We start from the raw sequence: 18143 nt of genomic DNA, 5'->3' as shown, positions 1-18143 counted from the left end.
ATATCAGTTAGTTATGACCAGTCATGTAATTCAATTTGTGATAGATCTAGACTCTAGACTAAAGATAATAAATCTGTGCGATTAAAAACATTTTTACCAATTCTTTTTGTTGAGCACAATTTCATGCTTTTAGCTTCCTCACCACGCTATGATAACAACACTTGTCTAGACCCATGCCTTTAGCTCTCTCACCACGATATGATCCTATCACTTGTCTAGACCCATGCCTTTAACTCTCTCACCACGATATGATCCTATCACTTGTCTAGACCCATGCCTTTAGCTCTCTCACCACACTATGATCCTATCACTTGTCTAGACCCATGCCTTTAACTCTCTCACCACGATATGATCCTATCACTTGTCTAGACCCATGTCTTTAGCTCTCTCACCACACTATGATCCTATCACTTGTCTAGACCCATGCCTTTAGCTCTCTCACCACGATATGATCCTATCACTTGTCTAGGCCCATGCCTTTAACTCTCTCACCACGATATGATCCTATCACTTGTCTAGACCCATGTCTTTAACTCTCTCACCACGATATGATCCTATCACTTGTCTAGACCCATGTCTTTAGCTCTCTCACCACACTATGATCCTATCACTTGTCTAGACCCATGCCTTTAGCTCTCTCACCACGATATGATCCTATCACTTGTCTAGGCCCATGCCTTTAACTCTCTCACCACGATATGATCCTATCACTTGTCTAGACCCATGTCTTTAACTCTCTCACCACGATATGATCCTATCACTTTTCTAGACCCATGCCTTTAACTCTCTCACCACGATATGATCCTATCACTTGTCTAGACCCATGCCTTTAGCTCTCTCACCACACTATGATCCTATCACTTGTCTAGGCCCATGCCTTTAACTCTCTCACCACACTATGATCCTATCACTTGTCTAGGCCCATGCCTTTAACTCTCTCACCACACTATGATCCTATCACTTGTCTAGGCCCATGCCTTTAACTCTCTCACCACACTATGATCCTATCACTTGTCTAGGCCCATGCCTTTAGCTCTCTCACCACACTATGATCCTATCACTTGTCTAGGCCCATGCCTTTAACTCTCTCACCACGATATGATCCTATCACTTGTCTAGACCCATGCCTTTAGCTCTCTCACCACGATATGATCCTATCACTTGTCTAGACCAGTTGGGAAAGGATGGGGTGGGGGAGAGAGTAGGAGGGGGTATCTGTTTCAATGTTCGATTTTTAAATGCATCTATTTTTTTTTTAAATGTTGAAAGACCTGAATGGATCTCATTCACCAATCGTAAACAAACAACATTTTGCCACGTGGTTCTCTATATCTTCTATACAAATTACGCAATCCTAAAAGGCTGTCACGTGATAGGTAATTTTCATTGTTTTATCAATATTATCACGTGGTTAAATGTTATTTGTTTACAAATGGTGAATGAGGTCCATTCAAACTCGAGAGCTCAAGCCTCTTCAAGCCAATACATTAAACACTGTGCAAGCTAATCGCTTATGAAAATAGAAGGTTTTATCTATTGTTAGCTTCAAACAATAAAGCGGAGACCTATAAAGTATAAAGGAGTTTAATTCAACTTATACCACCACATCATTCAAGTACTATTTCTTTCACTTGTTCGAGATACTAAACAAAATAATTAATTATCAATAGTTAATTAACTAATAGGTTAATTTTGTTTTGTATAGATTCTTGTATTGTCAAGTAAAAGAATATAATTGTGCCAAATTTCAGCTTGATCCAAAATTGGGTATGCGAGAAATAACGTGTACAAACATTTTGCAAGAAAGAGTGAGTTGATATAAGCTTTGTAATAATAATATTCAAACATCGAAGTACCAAAAACGTCTCAATGAAAATAAGAAGAAATCCTTGTTTGGACGTATAAAAATATAAGAGCACGCTCACGTGACCCACGTTGATTTAGTTATGTAGACATATAGATATGCTTAAAATATCTCGGATTTGGCAGGGTTTACTATTCGAATTTAAATATGACCAATAAGCTGCCAGTTAGAACAGTTAATTATTGTAAAGCCAATATTCAGATCTGTTTCTGTTTTTTTGATACATATTGTACACAACATTAATATATAGCCTATATATGAGCGAATGTGTGGAGATGACTTTTGTGTATCTTGTCTAATTAGGTTTTGTAGCTTAGAAGTAGGGCAAGAATTGTATTTTTCGTATTTAAAAATCTACAATATTAGGGCCACAAATCTACCATGTACTTATAAGCCTGAATGTCTGATAACTTTCAAACTACATATTCTGCTGGCAATCCTTTCCTTGCAAGAGTCATTAAATATTCTTAAAAAAAAAAAAAAAAAAAGAATATGAAAAAAAAGTGAAACTGTATTTAAAAACTGGATAGATGCTTCTCAACGCTGACAAATGCTAATAGTCAATTGTAGACCTATTGATTTTTTAACATAAGGCTAATTTAAAAAAAAACAAAACATGCGTCTAATATTCACTTTCTATGACTTTGAAAACTTCCGTCATGTATAGGCCCTACAGTCATAGGCCTATTTCATCATTTAAATGCCTGGAAAAACTTCCGCTGATTACAGACGCAGCCAAGGAAAAGAAAAGTTGAGTCTTTAAATAAACTTGTTGTAGACATCGGCTTGATCTACGTCATCGTGATCATTTATGTAGGTCACTGCTGGGTCAATTAAAACAGTTATCTGTTAAATATTGAACATTAACTTATTATGAATACGTTTGCTTTACCTTTCATGCTCTTCACTTATCAATGCCTCGGTCAATGTTTTCCAATATCTTATTCCAGTCAAGTGTTATCCAATCTCTTATTCCAGTCAAGTGTTATCCAATATCTTATTCCAGTCAAGTGTTATCCAATATCTTATTCCAGTCAAGTGTTATCCAATATCTTATTCCAGTCAAGTGTTATCCAATAGCGAATTTCTTAAAAGTCCTGATCTAGACGACTGAAGAAAACTGTCAATAGTTCTACACCCCAAGCACATCGTCTGCAATGCACAACACGGAAGAAGATTTCTAAACACACACATACACTAAAGTGTACCAGATGAAACGTTTTTTTTTCTTCTTTCCACTGACAAGGTGCAGAACAAGTTTTTAGTAACATTCACCTTCTATTGAGATTTGAACTGACAACACGCTCGACTAAAAAGACCAGTTCATGATGCCAAACTAGACATTTTCTACAACACATCACAAAGTTATTGAAGACTCAACATTAGCAATAAAATGTGTAGACCTATCTTTTCTTGGAATAGAAATGCATCATTTATATGAATATAAAGAGCACTAATGATCAAAACAGACTAACAATAATGCGAAATCTAAGATATAGTTTGAAGTTGATCCCATTCAATTACAGCAGACAGCACTGTGGACACACCCGTCCCCCAACGCTTAGCGCTCGATAACGTCGTTTTTTTTTTGTCATTGAACAGATCCGCGACCCAGATACATATTTTTATTTAATTGAAGAGAGACCCGGCGTCACGTTACTTAAAAGTTTGAGTGAAACTAGTGTACCCGGCTGCTGGATTATCTCCCCTGAACCCGCGTGTCATAATGACATATTCTATTTACACCACAGATCTTCCGTCCATATACGCTAATGGGCCAAGGTACTGGTAGGACCACAGACTGTAATATGGGCCTAGGGTTAGAGTACCTACAATTGTACATGTACTGTTTTATGATGACCTTAAATATGAATCCATTGTGTTCTCCATTTCACTAGACTTATATGGTCAATACCCTTGTACATTATGTAAAGATTTCCTCAATACCCTTGTACATTATGTAAAGATTTCCTCAATACCCTTGTACATTATGTAAAGATTTCTATCAAATGAAAGCTTACAAACATTCTCATACCTTGTTGAACTAAAGAGCCTTCCCAAGTCAACCTTCATTCAAAGCACACGTTTCAAGTCTAACTGACCAAGCCATTAAACAAAAGTGTAGAAAACTGTAACAGCATTGACGATAGACATATAGGAGTGTGTATACCGTCTGGCTCTGACTTAAGTGACCTGTAGTAAGGACCATTCATGACACTCTGACTTTTTGATAGAATGATTCGTTGTTTCTATTCGAGTAATGTGTTAGGAACATGTAGACCCAGGATCTATATAGAGGCTTGCAGGGTATTAATAAAATTAGTTGCTTGACAACCAGTCTGGACTGCTGTGTGGGTAAACAAAACACCATCAAAACATTACTATTCAAAAAACAACAGCTTCCCATCTACACTTTTAACACAATCTGTGCAACATAACACTTTTGAAACATCACATCATTGAATATTGTTTCAAGTAAGAAGTTAACACAAAGCTAATAATAGAAACTCATGAGAAATCTAGTAAATAAGGATAGTTTATTTTTAAGATGTATTTCATTCAAGCAAAAGAGGCATAGTTCATAGCCAGTAGAATTAATACATAATGGATAACTATTAGAATCTGAAATATTTGTATTGATATGACAAATATATTAATTTATAGCAAGTAGAATCAGTCATTGAATAATATTTGTATACAGACAAGAAAAGAAATACATTTAGTGAATCAATACATTCAACCTAATACTTTAGTAGTTGGCAACAAATTTGAACTACACATTTTTGTATTATATTTGAGTAAGGTAGATTTGTGTGTTTGTATCTAAACATAGCTAGTGAGAAAAATTTCTACAAAAGGATAATATGATTACATTACTTGCTCTAGTATAAAACTATTAACAATTTCAATACCTCTATTGACCAATAGATGTTCATTTACTGGCTAGGGAAATAATTTATAAAACTATCTGAGCAAATTTAACAACATAACAATTAACATGATTACATAGGTCAGTGGCTGAAACAATTTTTTTTTTTTTTTTATTTTATACAGAGGATGATGTAATTTTCAGATTATGAAAAATCTGTACTATTCTGATCATTCTATTGTTATGGAACATAATTACCACTGTAACATATGTCCTTACTTCCAAAATTGATATCTTACTTTTATTAGTTTTAGAATAGCTTTTGTAATTTTATTTTCACCTAATGACAGACTATGTCAAAAACAATTACTTGATGCTTCACTTATAAATGTCTAATATATCATAGTTTTACAATCTTCATTTATAATGCATATTACTCTGAAGTTATGATGACTATGATGACCTACGACCTAAATTAACAATAAACACAAAAAAACAACAACATTGTGCAAACATGATTTCTAAATGCATGTAAGGTTCACCAATACTGCAAAAACCACAATGTTAAGAACAAGTGATTTAGAGAAACAAAAACCTTTCCTTTACCAGTTCATAATGTTACACCTATCAAAAACCTTTTAACCAGTTTCTGATGTTATACCATCTAAAAACTTTCAATTAGCAGTGTCAAAGCAATTCAAACATTTTTTGGGGGCTATAATAAGTAGTTCAATGCTCTTTCAGCAAAGTCAGGTTTGAACATCTAGAGTTTGTCTTCAGCAACTCTCAATACAAAGTGACACATTCAATCTAAATCTTTGACTGGACACTTTCAAACTAATCTGGCATCTGTTCTTTGTTTACAAACAGGATTTTTTATTTATTCTAAATGCTGAAAAAGTGCAGCCAAACATCGTTTTGAAAATGTTTAGTTTATCAAACTTTCCATCTTCTGCATACCAGATACACCAAAATGCTTGTTATATATGAATTTGCTTCCTTTTTATGAAAATCTCAAATAAGGGAATGATCTTATCTTATATTGCAGGAAACCCTTCAAAAAATAAAATAATTATGTCCTATACATATCCATGTGTAAATCTTGTCATGCATATCAATCAAATGAATATTTCATTACAAAACTTCTTTCATTTAATGATGCAATTTTTAACCAGCATTCTCCCACCCTTTTTTCAATTATTATGATATTAAAACTTAATGTCAGAAAGTCAGGTCTTTATTATAAAAGACATTCTTTAATAAATCAACTATATTAATTAGACTTAGGTATAGACATTCTTTAATAAAGCAACTATATTAATTAGGCTTAGGTATAGACATTCTTTAATAAAGCAACTATATTAATTAGGCTTAGGTATAGACAATTTGGCTAATGTTTCCCATCAAACAGAAAACAAGTTACTGTCATGAAAAACAAAAACATCACAGAAAAGTTGGATAACAACAAGTTCTCAAGATACAATTTCTTCTATAGAATTGTATTTTTGTCTTCTAATACAAAGAATAGCAGTCAAAAAGACAGCAAGATGAAACAAGGAATGAAAATGGTTCATCTCAACAAATTGTAGATTTAACAAAGAATGGTAAACAGCCCTGAGAACATACAGTACCAAATATTTAGGATTGGTAGAGTAGAAGTGATGCTTCATCAGCCGTCAAATCTAGCAAAATAAAAAGTTGTATTTCTTCTGCAACATTTTCCCCGTAGAAGCAGAAAAATGACAAGAAAATAAGTAAATTAACAGGAGCAAGTTTAAAAGGAGAAAAGAGAAAACTATTTTCAAAGTTTGACAACTATGCTCCAACCCATTTAACAAGGGACATAATCAATAAACAAAGTAGTATTATACTTGATCATTACAAACAAACAACAAAAGTTTTTGTCTCAACAAATGGAATTAAGAGTTCAAACAGTAAAAATATATTAAATCAATGTTAAACAATTGCTAAAAGGCAAGAAATTGCATAGAGATATGATATAGTCAGAGTAAAAATTGGTCAAATATATTGTAAAAATATGTAGTGTCCAATGACTATGTATGCACAAATAAGAGTAACTATTCTTATTATATTAGCATCATAATTATAAAGAAACATACAGAAGTATTTAAAAAAAGGAAAAAAAAAACACTAAAAGTGTAATAAAAATATCTTTGGTCCTTCAATGAAGATGAACAAGAATTAAAATATTTTAAATATTATCAATGTTAATGCAATTAAGACTTAAATAGTAAAACATCAACACATATTGTATGTTTAAATATCATTATCTGAAAAAGATTCTGTAACTCAGAATAGTGACATACAAAAAAGAATAAAAACTCTAGAAATAAACAAAGCAAATTAGCAACAATAATATCTGTATTAGCACTTATAGATCCGCACAATGGAGTGGAGAAAGAAATACCACACTGAGGATTTATTTGTAACTGCTCACTTATATTCTTTAGTCCATTTTGAATTATTTGCTTACACACAAAATATTTTGTTTACTTTAAGTTTTAAACTAAGAATAAACCACTTTTAGGTATCATATTTCCATGCAAAAAAAATGTATTAAAAAAACAACAACTTGGTTTCAAATAATCAATGAGGTTATTGTAATGCAATAAGCAATAACTTGACTTACCCGACCTAATGATAGTAACTTTAAATGCTGAGCTTTACTTTTACTTATAATATTTATATCATACATCTTGAAAGTATAGTCACATGTAACTTTGTGTGTGGACATTGGTTTGAGTGAAGTATGTATACTAATGGTAACTATAAAAGCTGCGTTGCTTTAAGAATCTCCTAAATAGCTCATTTCTGATTGGTTTGAGTGAAGTATGTATACTAATGGTAACTATAAAAGCTGCGTTGCTTTAAGAATCTCCTAAATAGCTCATTTCTGATATTTGAACACTAAATTAAAAACTTCCCATCTCTACAAGGGTTCCAATCCAGAAGATTGACTTTAATCAAAGCCTTTGAACTCTACGTCACAATTTCCCATGCACATGTCAAAATATACTCATGTTTAAATATTTTGATCAAGGTTTGCTTTCAATGATTATCAATCAGTTCAGAAAGAGTGAAAGGAAAAAAAAAAGTAATTAAAAAGAACCCAGATCTCATAGAGATAACCTATTGTCCTAGTGATAGTGAAATTGATATAAAATAAAATAAAAATATATAAATTACTTAAGATGACTCAAAAGTTAGACTTTTACTAGAATCCATTTAAAAAAAAGTTAAGTCCTATTGAAGAAATGAAAGGAACATCACTTTCAATACCTTGAGTTAATTATAAAATAGTCAATAAACAATTTGAAATAGTTACCCAGAACATTACACAAATTCTCATTCTGGATTTATTGATATGCAGAAAAAACAACAACAAAAAAAAAAAAAAAAACAAAAAAAAAAAAACAATGTTAAAACCTTCAACTATAAAATAAAAAAACACTAAAATATCTTTAATTTAAAAAACAACAACTTTTTTTTTACTCCTTGTTTACAGTTGTAATACATTTTTACATTAATATCATTTACATAGGAAACTATAATGTAGCTTGTTTTGTTGATATTTTATACAAAGAGGTTAAACTAAATGTCAACAATCAACAAGTTCAAGTCTTATGGCCAAAACATAAGTGTATAAGGAATACTATGTCAAAGAGTATTGCTTGGAGTTTGGTATATTCATCCAATGACATCTACATGCCAAGTATTCACTGGGCAGCTTGCTGCTTGATCTGAAACAAACAACCCTGACCTTTATCTTTCATATTAGGCTTATCTTTTAATATTTATTTCTATAATATTTATTATAAGCACTAGTGAATGCAATCATAGACTCCAGGCTACTACAAGTTTTTAAATTGACCACAAGGAAGTGATCCCCTAACAGATAATGTGTTGAAGTGTTAAGTCAGTGAACATGTGTTTAAATATATTTGATTGCAAGGTCTGTACTCAATCAAACTTTTACTCTTCATTGTCAACCACATTGTCACAGAGAAAAACATATAAAAAATACTTTAAAAAAAACAACAACAAAGCTCATACAAAGTGTAATAATAATAATGTCATAGTGTAAAAGTTTGGATCAGTCATGTCATAAAATTTGTAATAGAAATATCTGTGTGATTACAAATATTTTTACCATTTTTTTTTTGTTTACCCCAATTTCATGCTTTTAGCTTTCTCAATACTCTATGATACTATCATCTGTCTCTATGATACTATCATTTGTCTCTATGATACTATCATGTGTCTCTATGATACTATCATTTGTCTCTATGATACTATCATGCGTCTCTATGATACTATCATGTGTCTCTATGATACTATCAGGTGTCTCTATGATACTATCATTTGTCTCTATGATACTATCATTTGTCTGGACCAGTTGGAAAGGGGTAGGGGGAGAAAGAAGGCGGTATCTTTTATATAAAAAAAAGGAGAACAATCTGAATTCAAACTCGAGTGCTAAGGCCTACGCCTTATTGGCTGCTCAAGCCAATACACTAACCACTCTGTCAGCAAGTCGTTTATGAAAACATGCAGTTTGTGTCGTTTATGAAAATAGAAGTTTTTATAGTTACCTATTATTAGCTTTAAACTTTAAAGCGGTGAGATACAAAGTATAAAGGGGGCTAATTCAACTTATACCACCACATCATTCAAGTAATATTTCTTTCACTTGTTTGAGATACTTAACAAAATAATTAATTAACAAAAGTTAATTAACTAATTGGTTAATTTTTTTTGTATAGATTCTTGTATTGTCAGGTAAAAGAAATAATTGTGCAAAATATCAGCTTGATCTGAAATTGGGTATGGGAGAAATAATGTGTACAAACTTTTTACCAGACAGACACAGTGAGTTGATATAAGATTTAAAAAAAATGTTTTTTTATGTATGAAAGTGATGTGTTTCCAATGGCCAATAGGTTACTACTTACAATTTCTTAGGACTTTGGTAAGGGTATTTAAAAACAAGAATTCTCTTAGTCTAAATTTTATGCTTGACACTCTAATGACTCCACAGTACCCAGTTAATCTGTAGCTAAAGGCCTTTCACCTTTGCAGCCTACTTCTTCTGTCAAGGTTAGAGTCCATTTGAGCTATGATTGTCCTACTTAAGACCTTGTTCTAAAAACCTCAGTAAAGATTTCCTCAGATGGTCTGCCTCTTGTTTTTACTGACCCCTCCACAGCATTTTGATTGGTTTAGCCTCGTAAGAAAATATTTTTAATGATCTTATTGTGAATAAAAAAAAGTTCCTACAATTAATAAAATTTAATAGGTATCAAATCCAATATTCAACTTTTTAACCACAGTTTGCAATCATCTCTGCCTGTGGTCCCATCTAGGAAATAGGCCACCAGCGAGCTTATTCCAGGCATCTCTCCAACTGTCTCCATGTCTTGACCATCTGCTTCCTAATCTAACAGTTAACAATAGTTACATAATATCTTCAATGAAACTCACACATTCAAATAGAAAAGAATTACAAGCACCACTGAGTAATTACCTTCTCCATTATGTCACGCTCATTGATGTCAGACAACTCTGAAGCATAAACAGTCACATGAGCTGGACAGAAGATCTCTTCTGCTGTACCTTTGTGTGTAGATATTTTAGCCTTAGCCATTGGCTTGACTTTAGTACCTACCCTAGAATACAGAGATTGAATTGACTATAGTACCTACCCTAGAATACAAACATTGAATTGACTTTAATGTCTAGTTTTGAAAAACAATTTTGAAGCATAGTCAAAAAAGATGAACCAAAACTTTGTGGCCATATCACTAGGGCTCGCAAAGACCTTCCTTCAGGAACAGTACCAGGAAAAAGACGACAAGGCAAACAAAAAAAAAGCAATGGGAAGACAACATAAAAGTATGGACAGGCCTGTCATTGAAAGAGATTATTCTCAAGACGAAATAAAGAGGAAAGAAAGAGGGTCTAAATATCATGTGTGGTGCCCCAATGGTTCAACAGACTAAAGCAGTGTTTCCCAGACTTTCTCGTTAATAAAACACTTTGCACATTCTAAGTATTTATCGGAACACTTTGCTAATTTTTTTTTTAGAGAGTTTCATTCATGTGGTGGTTTACTAGTTAAATTATTCTAAATCGACTACCTGCGGACAATGGTTATGCTTGCCCTGGATGTGGCAAAATATGCAGGTCACAGCTGGGGCTGCGCAGCCACGGGAACTACTGTATTCCTCATTAATCTTCGGACTCGAAGACAAGCCTTATTATTCAAGTAGTTTTGTGGAACACCTATTCAGGCCTAGTGTTCCGTGGAACAAAGTTTGGGAAACACTGGACTAAAACATAGGTGAAGGTGACAATATGCAAGTATAAAGTTTCATTAAGTCTGTGTTAAAATTAATATTTAACATGTCTAGTGTCTACATCTATTTTCATTTATGTTTAATATGTATGTATCATCTATTTTTTCCTATCATTTTATTACATTTGAAAGTTTATTCCAGTTCATATTTAATTTTATTTTTTTATATTTCAGTTGTTTTTTTTTTATAAAAAATAATGCTAGAATAAAGAAAGAAAGAAAGGAAAGAAAAAGAAAATCATTTAAAGACACTTCCTGTAACTATATTCACTAAGATGTAACAACATTTTTAAAACATTTACTGAGACCAAATACTGAAACAACCAAGAACTTACCAAATAATGTAAATAAACTTAACTGTCGTGATATCATCAGCATCTTTATGGGTCACCCTGTAAAGGCCATACATGGGAAGTGTCTCGTCCAGACAGCTCTTAAGATCTTCAAGGCCACCCTCTCCACAGCCCATACACTGAAGTGGACCTAAGCATAGAAATAAAACACTTTAATGGGCAATTTAAGTTAAATATGTCATTTTAAATTACTCATGGCTTACTCAAGGTTTAACAATATTTGCTGTAATTGACAAAAAAGCCTAGGTTATTCTTGTGTATAGCTGTCAGGTTGATCTGAGAAAGAAGAGAAGATTACCACAAAAATTACCACACTGCAGAAACAGTACCAAAAGAGACAGTAAGCTAACAAATACTGGAAAGATCTCTGTAAAAATAATCACTCTTCTTCTGGATGCTGTAATAGGGTACAATACAAGTTATAGGATGTCCAATTAGATCAACTGAAGTTAAATGAAGTTATAAAGAAGGAACTAGACTGAGTACAAGGACATAACTTCCATTGAAAAGAAAGCCCATTCATTGCATTCAATTAACTTTGAGATTTCTTGTCCTTTTAAAAATGAATGATTCAAGAACAAGAAAAACACTCTGTGAACAATGAATCTGATAATATTTGTCAGATACCTTTTGGATTAGCATCTCTGTATCCAGCAACCATCCATGTTGCTGGATCTCCATCCATTCTCACTTTACTCACAGCTTCCCTGACATCAGATAAAATCTCCACCTCTGCACCTTTAGCAGAAACAGCTGACACACCAAAACTGGATTTCTTATCCCGCTGGGGCAGTTGTGTCTGTGTGAAGCCTCGCATCTGTCTATTGGTCACTTGGTCATCATCAAGGACTTTTGACTTGGTGCCTGCTGTTTCCATCAACTGAAAAAAAATAACATGCAAAATTAGCTTAGTTGCCTTGAAAAATGCACATTTGCAAATATTAGGTAAACTTTCATAATTTGAATAAAAAGAAAAAAAATGATTGAAGAAAAGGAGTCGAGTACTCACTGTCTGTAAAATTTTGTCACTATTTAAGTCCGCGGGTGAACTGGCTTCAACTAGAAGATGGTAAGGAGAAAACCTTGACTCAATACTGCCATGAACAACTCCATATCTCCCTTTCTTGCCTATTGCTATTTTATCCCCAATCCTTAGTGTGGAATGAAAAATAATTGTATTATTATAACTAACTTCATAAGTTAGAAGATTTGTTTATGAATGCATCACAAAAAAAAATAGATCTTTTCTTTTAAAAATAATAATACTACACTCAATATTATGTAATGTGATCTTAAACTTGAAATCTATTGAATTAATCATTATTACAGAATTAGTGGAAAGACTATACAATGAAAGTAAGTTTATTATAATGTGTGCCTTACAGACTGAGACCAATGAACACATCTTAAAACAATTTTTTTTTAAAGAAAGAAAATAGTAAAGCCAGAATGGTTCTATAAGGAACATTAAACAAATATTATTGTGTTACCATTAATAGTGGCATTCTTAGCTACTTCTCAGTTCTATATGTGACCAAACATAAACGTACCAGTGAATGTAGACGAATTTGACTGTCGTGGACAGGTCAAACTTGGTTTCATATCTTGCTAAGCCATACATAGCCTCAGCTGGATCCATCTTAGAGCCAATCTCTGATGTGTCAGTGCCAGTGTACAGGACATCAATTTTGTTAGGGTTTCCTTCCACATGGCCGCATAGAACATAATTTACTTCACTAGCATCATTTCTAACATCAGCAATAGCTGAATGGAATGCTGCCTCATCTTGAAAACTTACCTCAGTGCTCATCTGGTGGAAAAGAAAAAATAGACATGATAGAAAAAAAGACATGACAAGAAAAAAAAAAGATTGCGGCTATAGATTCTGGCAGTGTGGTGGCTGAGCAGTAAAATGCTTGGCCTCTGAACCAAAGTCCTGGGTTCAATCCTATCCTGGCGAAGGCTGGGACTTTTAATTTTGGATCTCTAGGGTACCTCTGAGTCCACCCAGCTCTAAGGGTGAAAAAGTTGGTGAAAAGTAAATGTGGTTGGTCATTGTGCTGGCCACATCATAACCTCGAGAACCGTGGGCCACAGAAACAGATGACGTTTACATCATCTGCCCTATAGATAACATGGTTTGAAAAGGGCAATTTACTTTATTATATAGATTGTAGCCAAAACAATATAAATTTAAACCTACCTGACTATTCCCAGAATCTATATAATCCATTTTAATATGAAATTAAATATTTAGTTACTTTGGAGCACACAAAAAAGACTAATTTTATATGATATAAATGTACTTTTGTCTAGTCTTGCTTTAAACACAGTATTTATGAGATAAAACTAGTAAACAGATTAGACTATTTTTAGATCTTTGTTAAGTAAATGATTTTTAAAAAATTTATCAGTGAACAAGGGATTCTCAAACTATTTGTCAAAATATCTTTTAGTGGCCTTTTTTAAGAGTAAACATTGGAGGAAAGGCTTCAGCACTGATTTAAGATAGAATGGAGAAGGTAAACTTAATGATACAGAGGAAGGAACACTTAATTACCACAGGAAACAATGAATTTTCAAGTGATAAAAACAATGTCTTAGTCTAAGTAACATTTCAGTATGAAATACTAATTTATGTTGATGGTTTGGGCTAAATTACAATACTAGTAGTGCACATGCTCTTTTTTTTTTTAAACAATTCTGACACATTTTTGTTTCATATGTCTCTAAAAAACAACAACTTTGTTCTACTTAGGTCAAAGTTGACAATTTTTTTACAACCATTTTTGAGGAAAGTAGATCAGGACTTAGAGCTATTTTTAAGTATAATGATGTATCAACTTCTTATTAACTTTTGGGGACAGGCATATTACCCTCCCTTATAGATAATGCAGATTATATTTTTATCTGTATTTGTATCTAATATTAACAATGCTTTAGATTTGAGCATTTTTAAATGATGTAGTTAAGTAGATCCAGTGAAATCTAGATTATACTAGATTAAAATCCTGATGGAAATATATATCAAGATTAATTTTTTTTCTGTCTAACCCTTAGAGCAAAGTATACACCATTAAGTTGTCTACATGGCGAGCACCTCTCTATAGTACTATCAATACTACTTTATTTCAATGGTTATAAGTGGGATACTAAATTAGTATAGTCAATGCTATATATTTTTTACCTCTACACAATTTCCTTTATATTTATTACAAAACATTTGTTAAATTAATAGAAAACTCACTATGACCTCAAAAAATATAATCCTAAAAATGCAGACCTTACCACAAGTTGACCAGAAGTCATATTTTATCATTTATCATAACAAATTGTATTAAAGTCTAGGATAAAATGACATATACTAAAGTCTGTAAAGTTGTTTAAGTCCCAGTTGTGTATCAAGTGTAATGGATAACAAGAATCTTTGATTAATACCAAGATTTGTATTGCATTAAATATATAATTATTATTATTATTTAATTGCAATGAAGTTTTGTGAGTGAGTAAAATAGTTGGGTTATCAAATTTCATATAGTGAAGCAGAATTACTGACTGTAAGTGGTTCCTGTACTACACAGATATTAGTACTGAACTACTTCACACTAAATGCTTTCAGAATTTATAATATATCAAAATATTTTATTTACATCTGAATTTTAGATTAAAGTATGTGTAGGTATTAGGCATTTTGTTATTATCTTTAACTTTTTAATTAAACCTTTGACATAGCCTTTTAGTAGTTGCAAAAAAGTAATTTAAAAAAAAACAACTTTCATTGAAGTTGCAGTGATTCTTTTGATTTACTCTATCGTTTTTTGCTTGCCATATTTTAGATCCTAAATATCATAACATGTCGATAAAAAAAACGCTCCCTCTTCTTTGAAATAAAACACTATCTATGCAATTGCATAATCAAGTAACAAAGTATATTCCTTTATTTGCATTATACCCAATGTACATAAGCCAGTGTTAGTGTTTTCAGTAGACATTGCAAGCTAGATTTTCGGATTTAGTACATTTTTCAACCTTAAAAAATATTTCTACTTCTATTTGTCATTCAAAGGAAAAATTTAGTGCTGTTCAAAATGTTTTATTTTCACTTTCTTTTTAAGATGTACTGTCTATAACAAGATGAAAAATAGATCTTTAATCTAGATTTATATATATACATATGATATTAATTTAATATTAAAATTAATATTTTTATTAATAGGACTCTCTAGACTAGATAGAAGATTTCTAAAGTCTTTAATACTTCTATAGAAACTAAGAAATATATTAATTATTAGGTGGTCGATGTAACAGAGGTACACCATGGAAATGCTTTAAAGACCAGCTTAGGCGCCAACTTGCCTTAGCTGACATGAAGAGAGCACCTGGTTGCATGCGGCTTCAGAACAAGACAGCTGGAGGTCACTTATCAAGGCCGGGGGATACACATTAGAGACCAAAAGAAAATCCGCTGCTGAGGACAGACGCAGACGGCAAAAAGAGAATTTTAATCGACCACCAGTGGACAATGGTTTTATGCTTGCTCTGGATGTGGCAAAACAAATAGGTCACAGCTGGGACTGCGTAGTCACAGGAAATACTGTATTCCTTGAAGATTTATAAGCCATAGTCTGCTGTGTGCCCAACACTTTCATAGGACCTGCGCTAATTCTAGGTGTATAAATGATTAAATTAAACCATTTTATAACTTATAACAGATTTCCCACGGCCACCTATTTACCAGGAACTCCTGGAAATCTCCTGACATAGCAAAATATGTGAAGAAGTCCTGGAAATATCCAGAAATTATTAAAATCTTTTGAAAACTCATACATATCTCTTGAAATATATCTAGACAAAAATTGTCATTTTGGGGTGACATTCAATATGGAAAATGCCAATCTTACGCGCAATAAAAGAAACGGCATTATGCAATACCCGTAATTGTGGAATCTAGTGAAAGAAGCTTCTCGCGCCTCAAACTAATGAAGAATTACTTGAGGTCAACAATTCTCAAAGATAGATTGAAACATTTGGTAATTTTTGCTATTGAGCGTAATCTATGTAGGAAACAGAATTCTTATGATATACTATATGACTTCGCTACACGCTGTGCATAGTAAAGAATGAATAAAATGCAAAGACGAATATATATTTTCTAATACAAACTCTTAATTTTCACTTATTATCTGTATCCCTACCCAAACTGGGCTCCGCGAAATCTGTTTCGCATTGGGCCCCACAATGATTAAGTCCAGCCCTGCTATTTAGTGACGGGTGAATGCAGGATAGATTACTTGTTCTCTATCCATGACTTCTTGGTCACAATGGTTAAGTCAGGCCCTGCTATTTAGTGACGGGTGAATACTACTTGTTCTTCCCCCGCCTTTTTTTTTTCGCCTCTAAAATTACGTGGGGTAACTCTAGTCCGTCCAACTTGCAGAAATAAAAGCAATCTTTACATTACTTGGTGTCCAAACTCTTGAGACATGAAGAGAATTATATATATATATATATATATATATATATATATATATATATATATATATATATATATATATATATATATATATATATATATATATATATATATATATGTATATAGATCTAGAATTTCTAGTAAATTAACTAGATTTATAACTAGTAGATCTAGTAAGTATTAAAGTAAACTCTATGATTCTAAATTAGATTAATCTAAAGTAAAGTCCAAATTTAAGTCATGACCAGATATATTGACAAGGAACACGCATAGAATGTAATCACCTGGTCACCTTTTTTGAAGTAACGTCTGTATTCTATAACTATAAGTATAAGAATAACAGTATAAGTTGATATGATAATGAATAATCATAATTAATGTCATTAATGATGATAAGATTTTAAAGATTTGAATTTATTATTCAATATCTCACATGAATCATAGTGATTGATAGATCTAGTGAATCTAGTGACAATGACAGACTGATAGACCAGGATGGATAGTGATAGTTGATAGAGTTAGAGACTGTCAATGATGAGTCAATCAGACTCAATCTTAATCAGTTAATCTTATTCTTATCTCTGTATAACATTTAAGTTTAACTAGAATACTACATCTAGAATAATCTAGATCTATATCTAGTTACATTACAATCTAGTAATTACTAGTAACTACTCTTTAACTTTAACTTTACTAGGTATAGAAACTATACTGTAACTCGTCTATACTATCTATTTTCTAGTCTATAGATTTATTATTTTATAATTATACTTATACTAGTATAACTATAAGTATAAATACTATTTATTATAATTTATAGTTATAGTACTACTAGAGTCGAGACTAGAGTCAGCTAGCTAGATCTCTACTAGCTAGATAATCAGTAGATACTTAGTGACAGTAACTTAGTCTTTAGATAACTTAGGCTTAGACTCTTAGAATTAGGCGTCTTAGGCAGGATACTATGATTAGTATTAGTATGATAGCTAGAATAGAATCTACATTACAACACAAAATCATATTGAAAATGTAGAAAAGCAATAGAGTCTAAGTCTATGCCTAGTCTTACATTTTAGGTAGATTATTCAGTCTGGACTCAGATCTTAAAATGTCAAATTAAAATTGAGTTTATAGATTAATTATGAAAATCGCTTCCTGATTAAAGTAATTTCTGATTAGAAAGTTGGGAACAAAATGTTTATTCTGTA

The 18143-nt window shown here is 32.2% G+C and overlaps 2 protein-coding genes and 1 long non-coding RNA gene across 4 annotated transcripts in view; 1 reads left to right on the top strand and 2 right to left on the bottom strand.

The window, feature by feature from the left end:
- Positions 1-3343, bottom strand: part of LOC106074645 (SH2 domain-containing protein 3C-like) — a 76653-nt gene extending 73310 nt beyond the window's left edge. Inside the window, exon 1 of the mRNA XM_056041935.1 lies at positions 2757-3343. The gene's annotated coding sequence lies outside the window, so the exon portion shown is untranslated. The remainder of the gene's footprint in view (positions 1-2756) is intronic.
- LOC129928277 (uncharacterized) overlaps positions 1-10421 on the top strand; it is a 22156-nt gene extending 11735 nt beyond the window's left edge. The window contains exon 2 of the long non-coding RNA XR_008779861.1: positions 10085-10421. This is a non-coding gene — a long non-coding RNA (uncharacterized LOC129928277). The remainder of the gene's footprint in view (positions 1-10084) is intronic.
- Positions 4383-18143, bottom strand: LOC106074647 (uncharacterized). Of its 2 annotated transcripts, none has more exons than XM_013235456.2 (7): positions 18005-18143; positions 13013-13272; positions 12472-12613; positions 12090-12342; positions 11445-11592; positions 10279-10420; positions 4383-8494 (listed from the first exon to the last, which is right to left on the bottom strand). In XM_013235456.2, the coding sequence occupies exons 2-7, from the start codon at positions 13270-13272 to the stop codon at positions 8471-8473; spliced, it is 969 nt and encodes a 322-aa protein (XP_013090910.1). In that variant the 5' UTR covers positions 18005-18143; the 3' UTR covers positions 4383-8470. The 2 variants fall into 2 exon arrangements, with proteins under 2 accessions (XP_013090910.1, XP_013090909.1); XM_013235455.2 differs by lacking the exon at positions 18005-18143 and adding an exon at positions 13666-13820.

Source organism: Biomphalaria glabrata, chromosome 9 (genome assembly GCF_947242115.1).
Source record: "Biomphalaria glabrata chromosome 9, xgBioGlab47.1, whole genome shotgun sequence".
In the NCBI taxonomy this organism is placed as follows: Eukaryota; Metazoa; Mollusca; class Gastropoda; family Planorbidae; genus Biomphalaria; species Biomphalaria glabrata.
The sequence above is the reverse complement of the archived record's forward strand: the minus strand, read 5'-3'. Positions and strand labels throughout refer to the sequence as shown.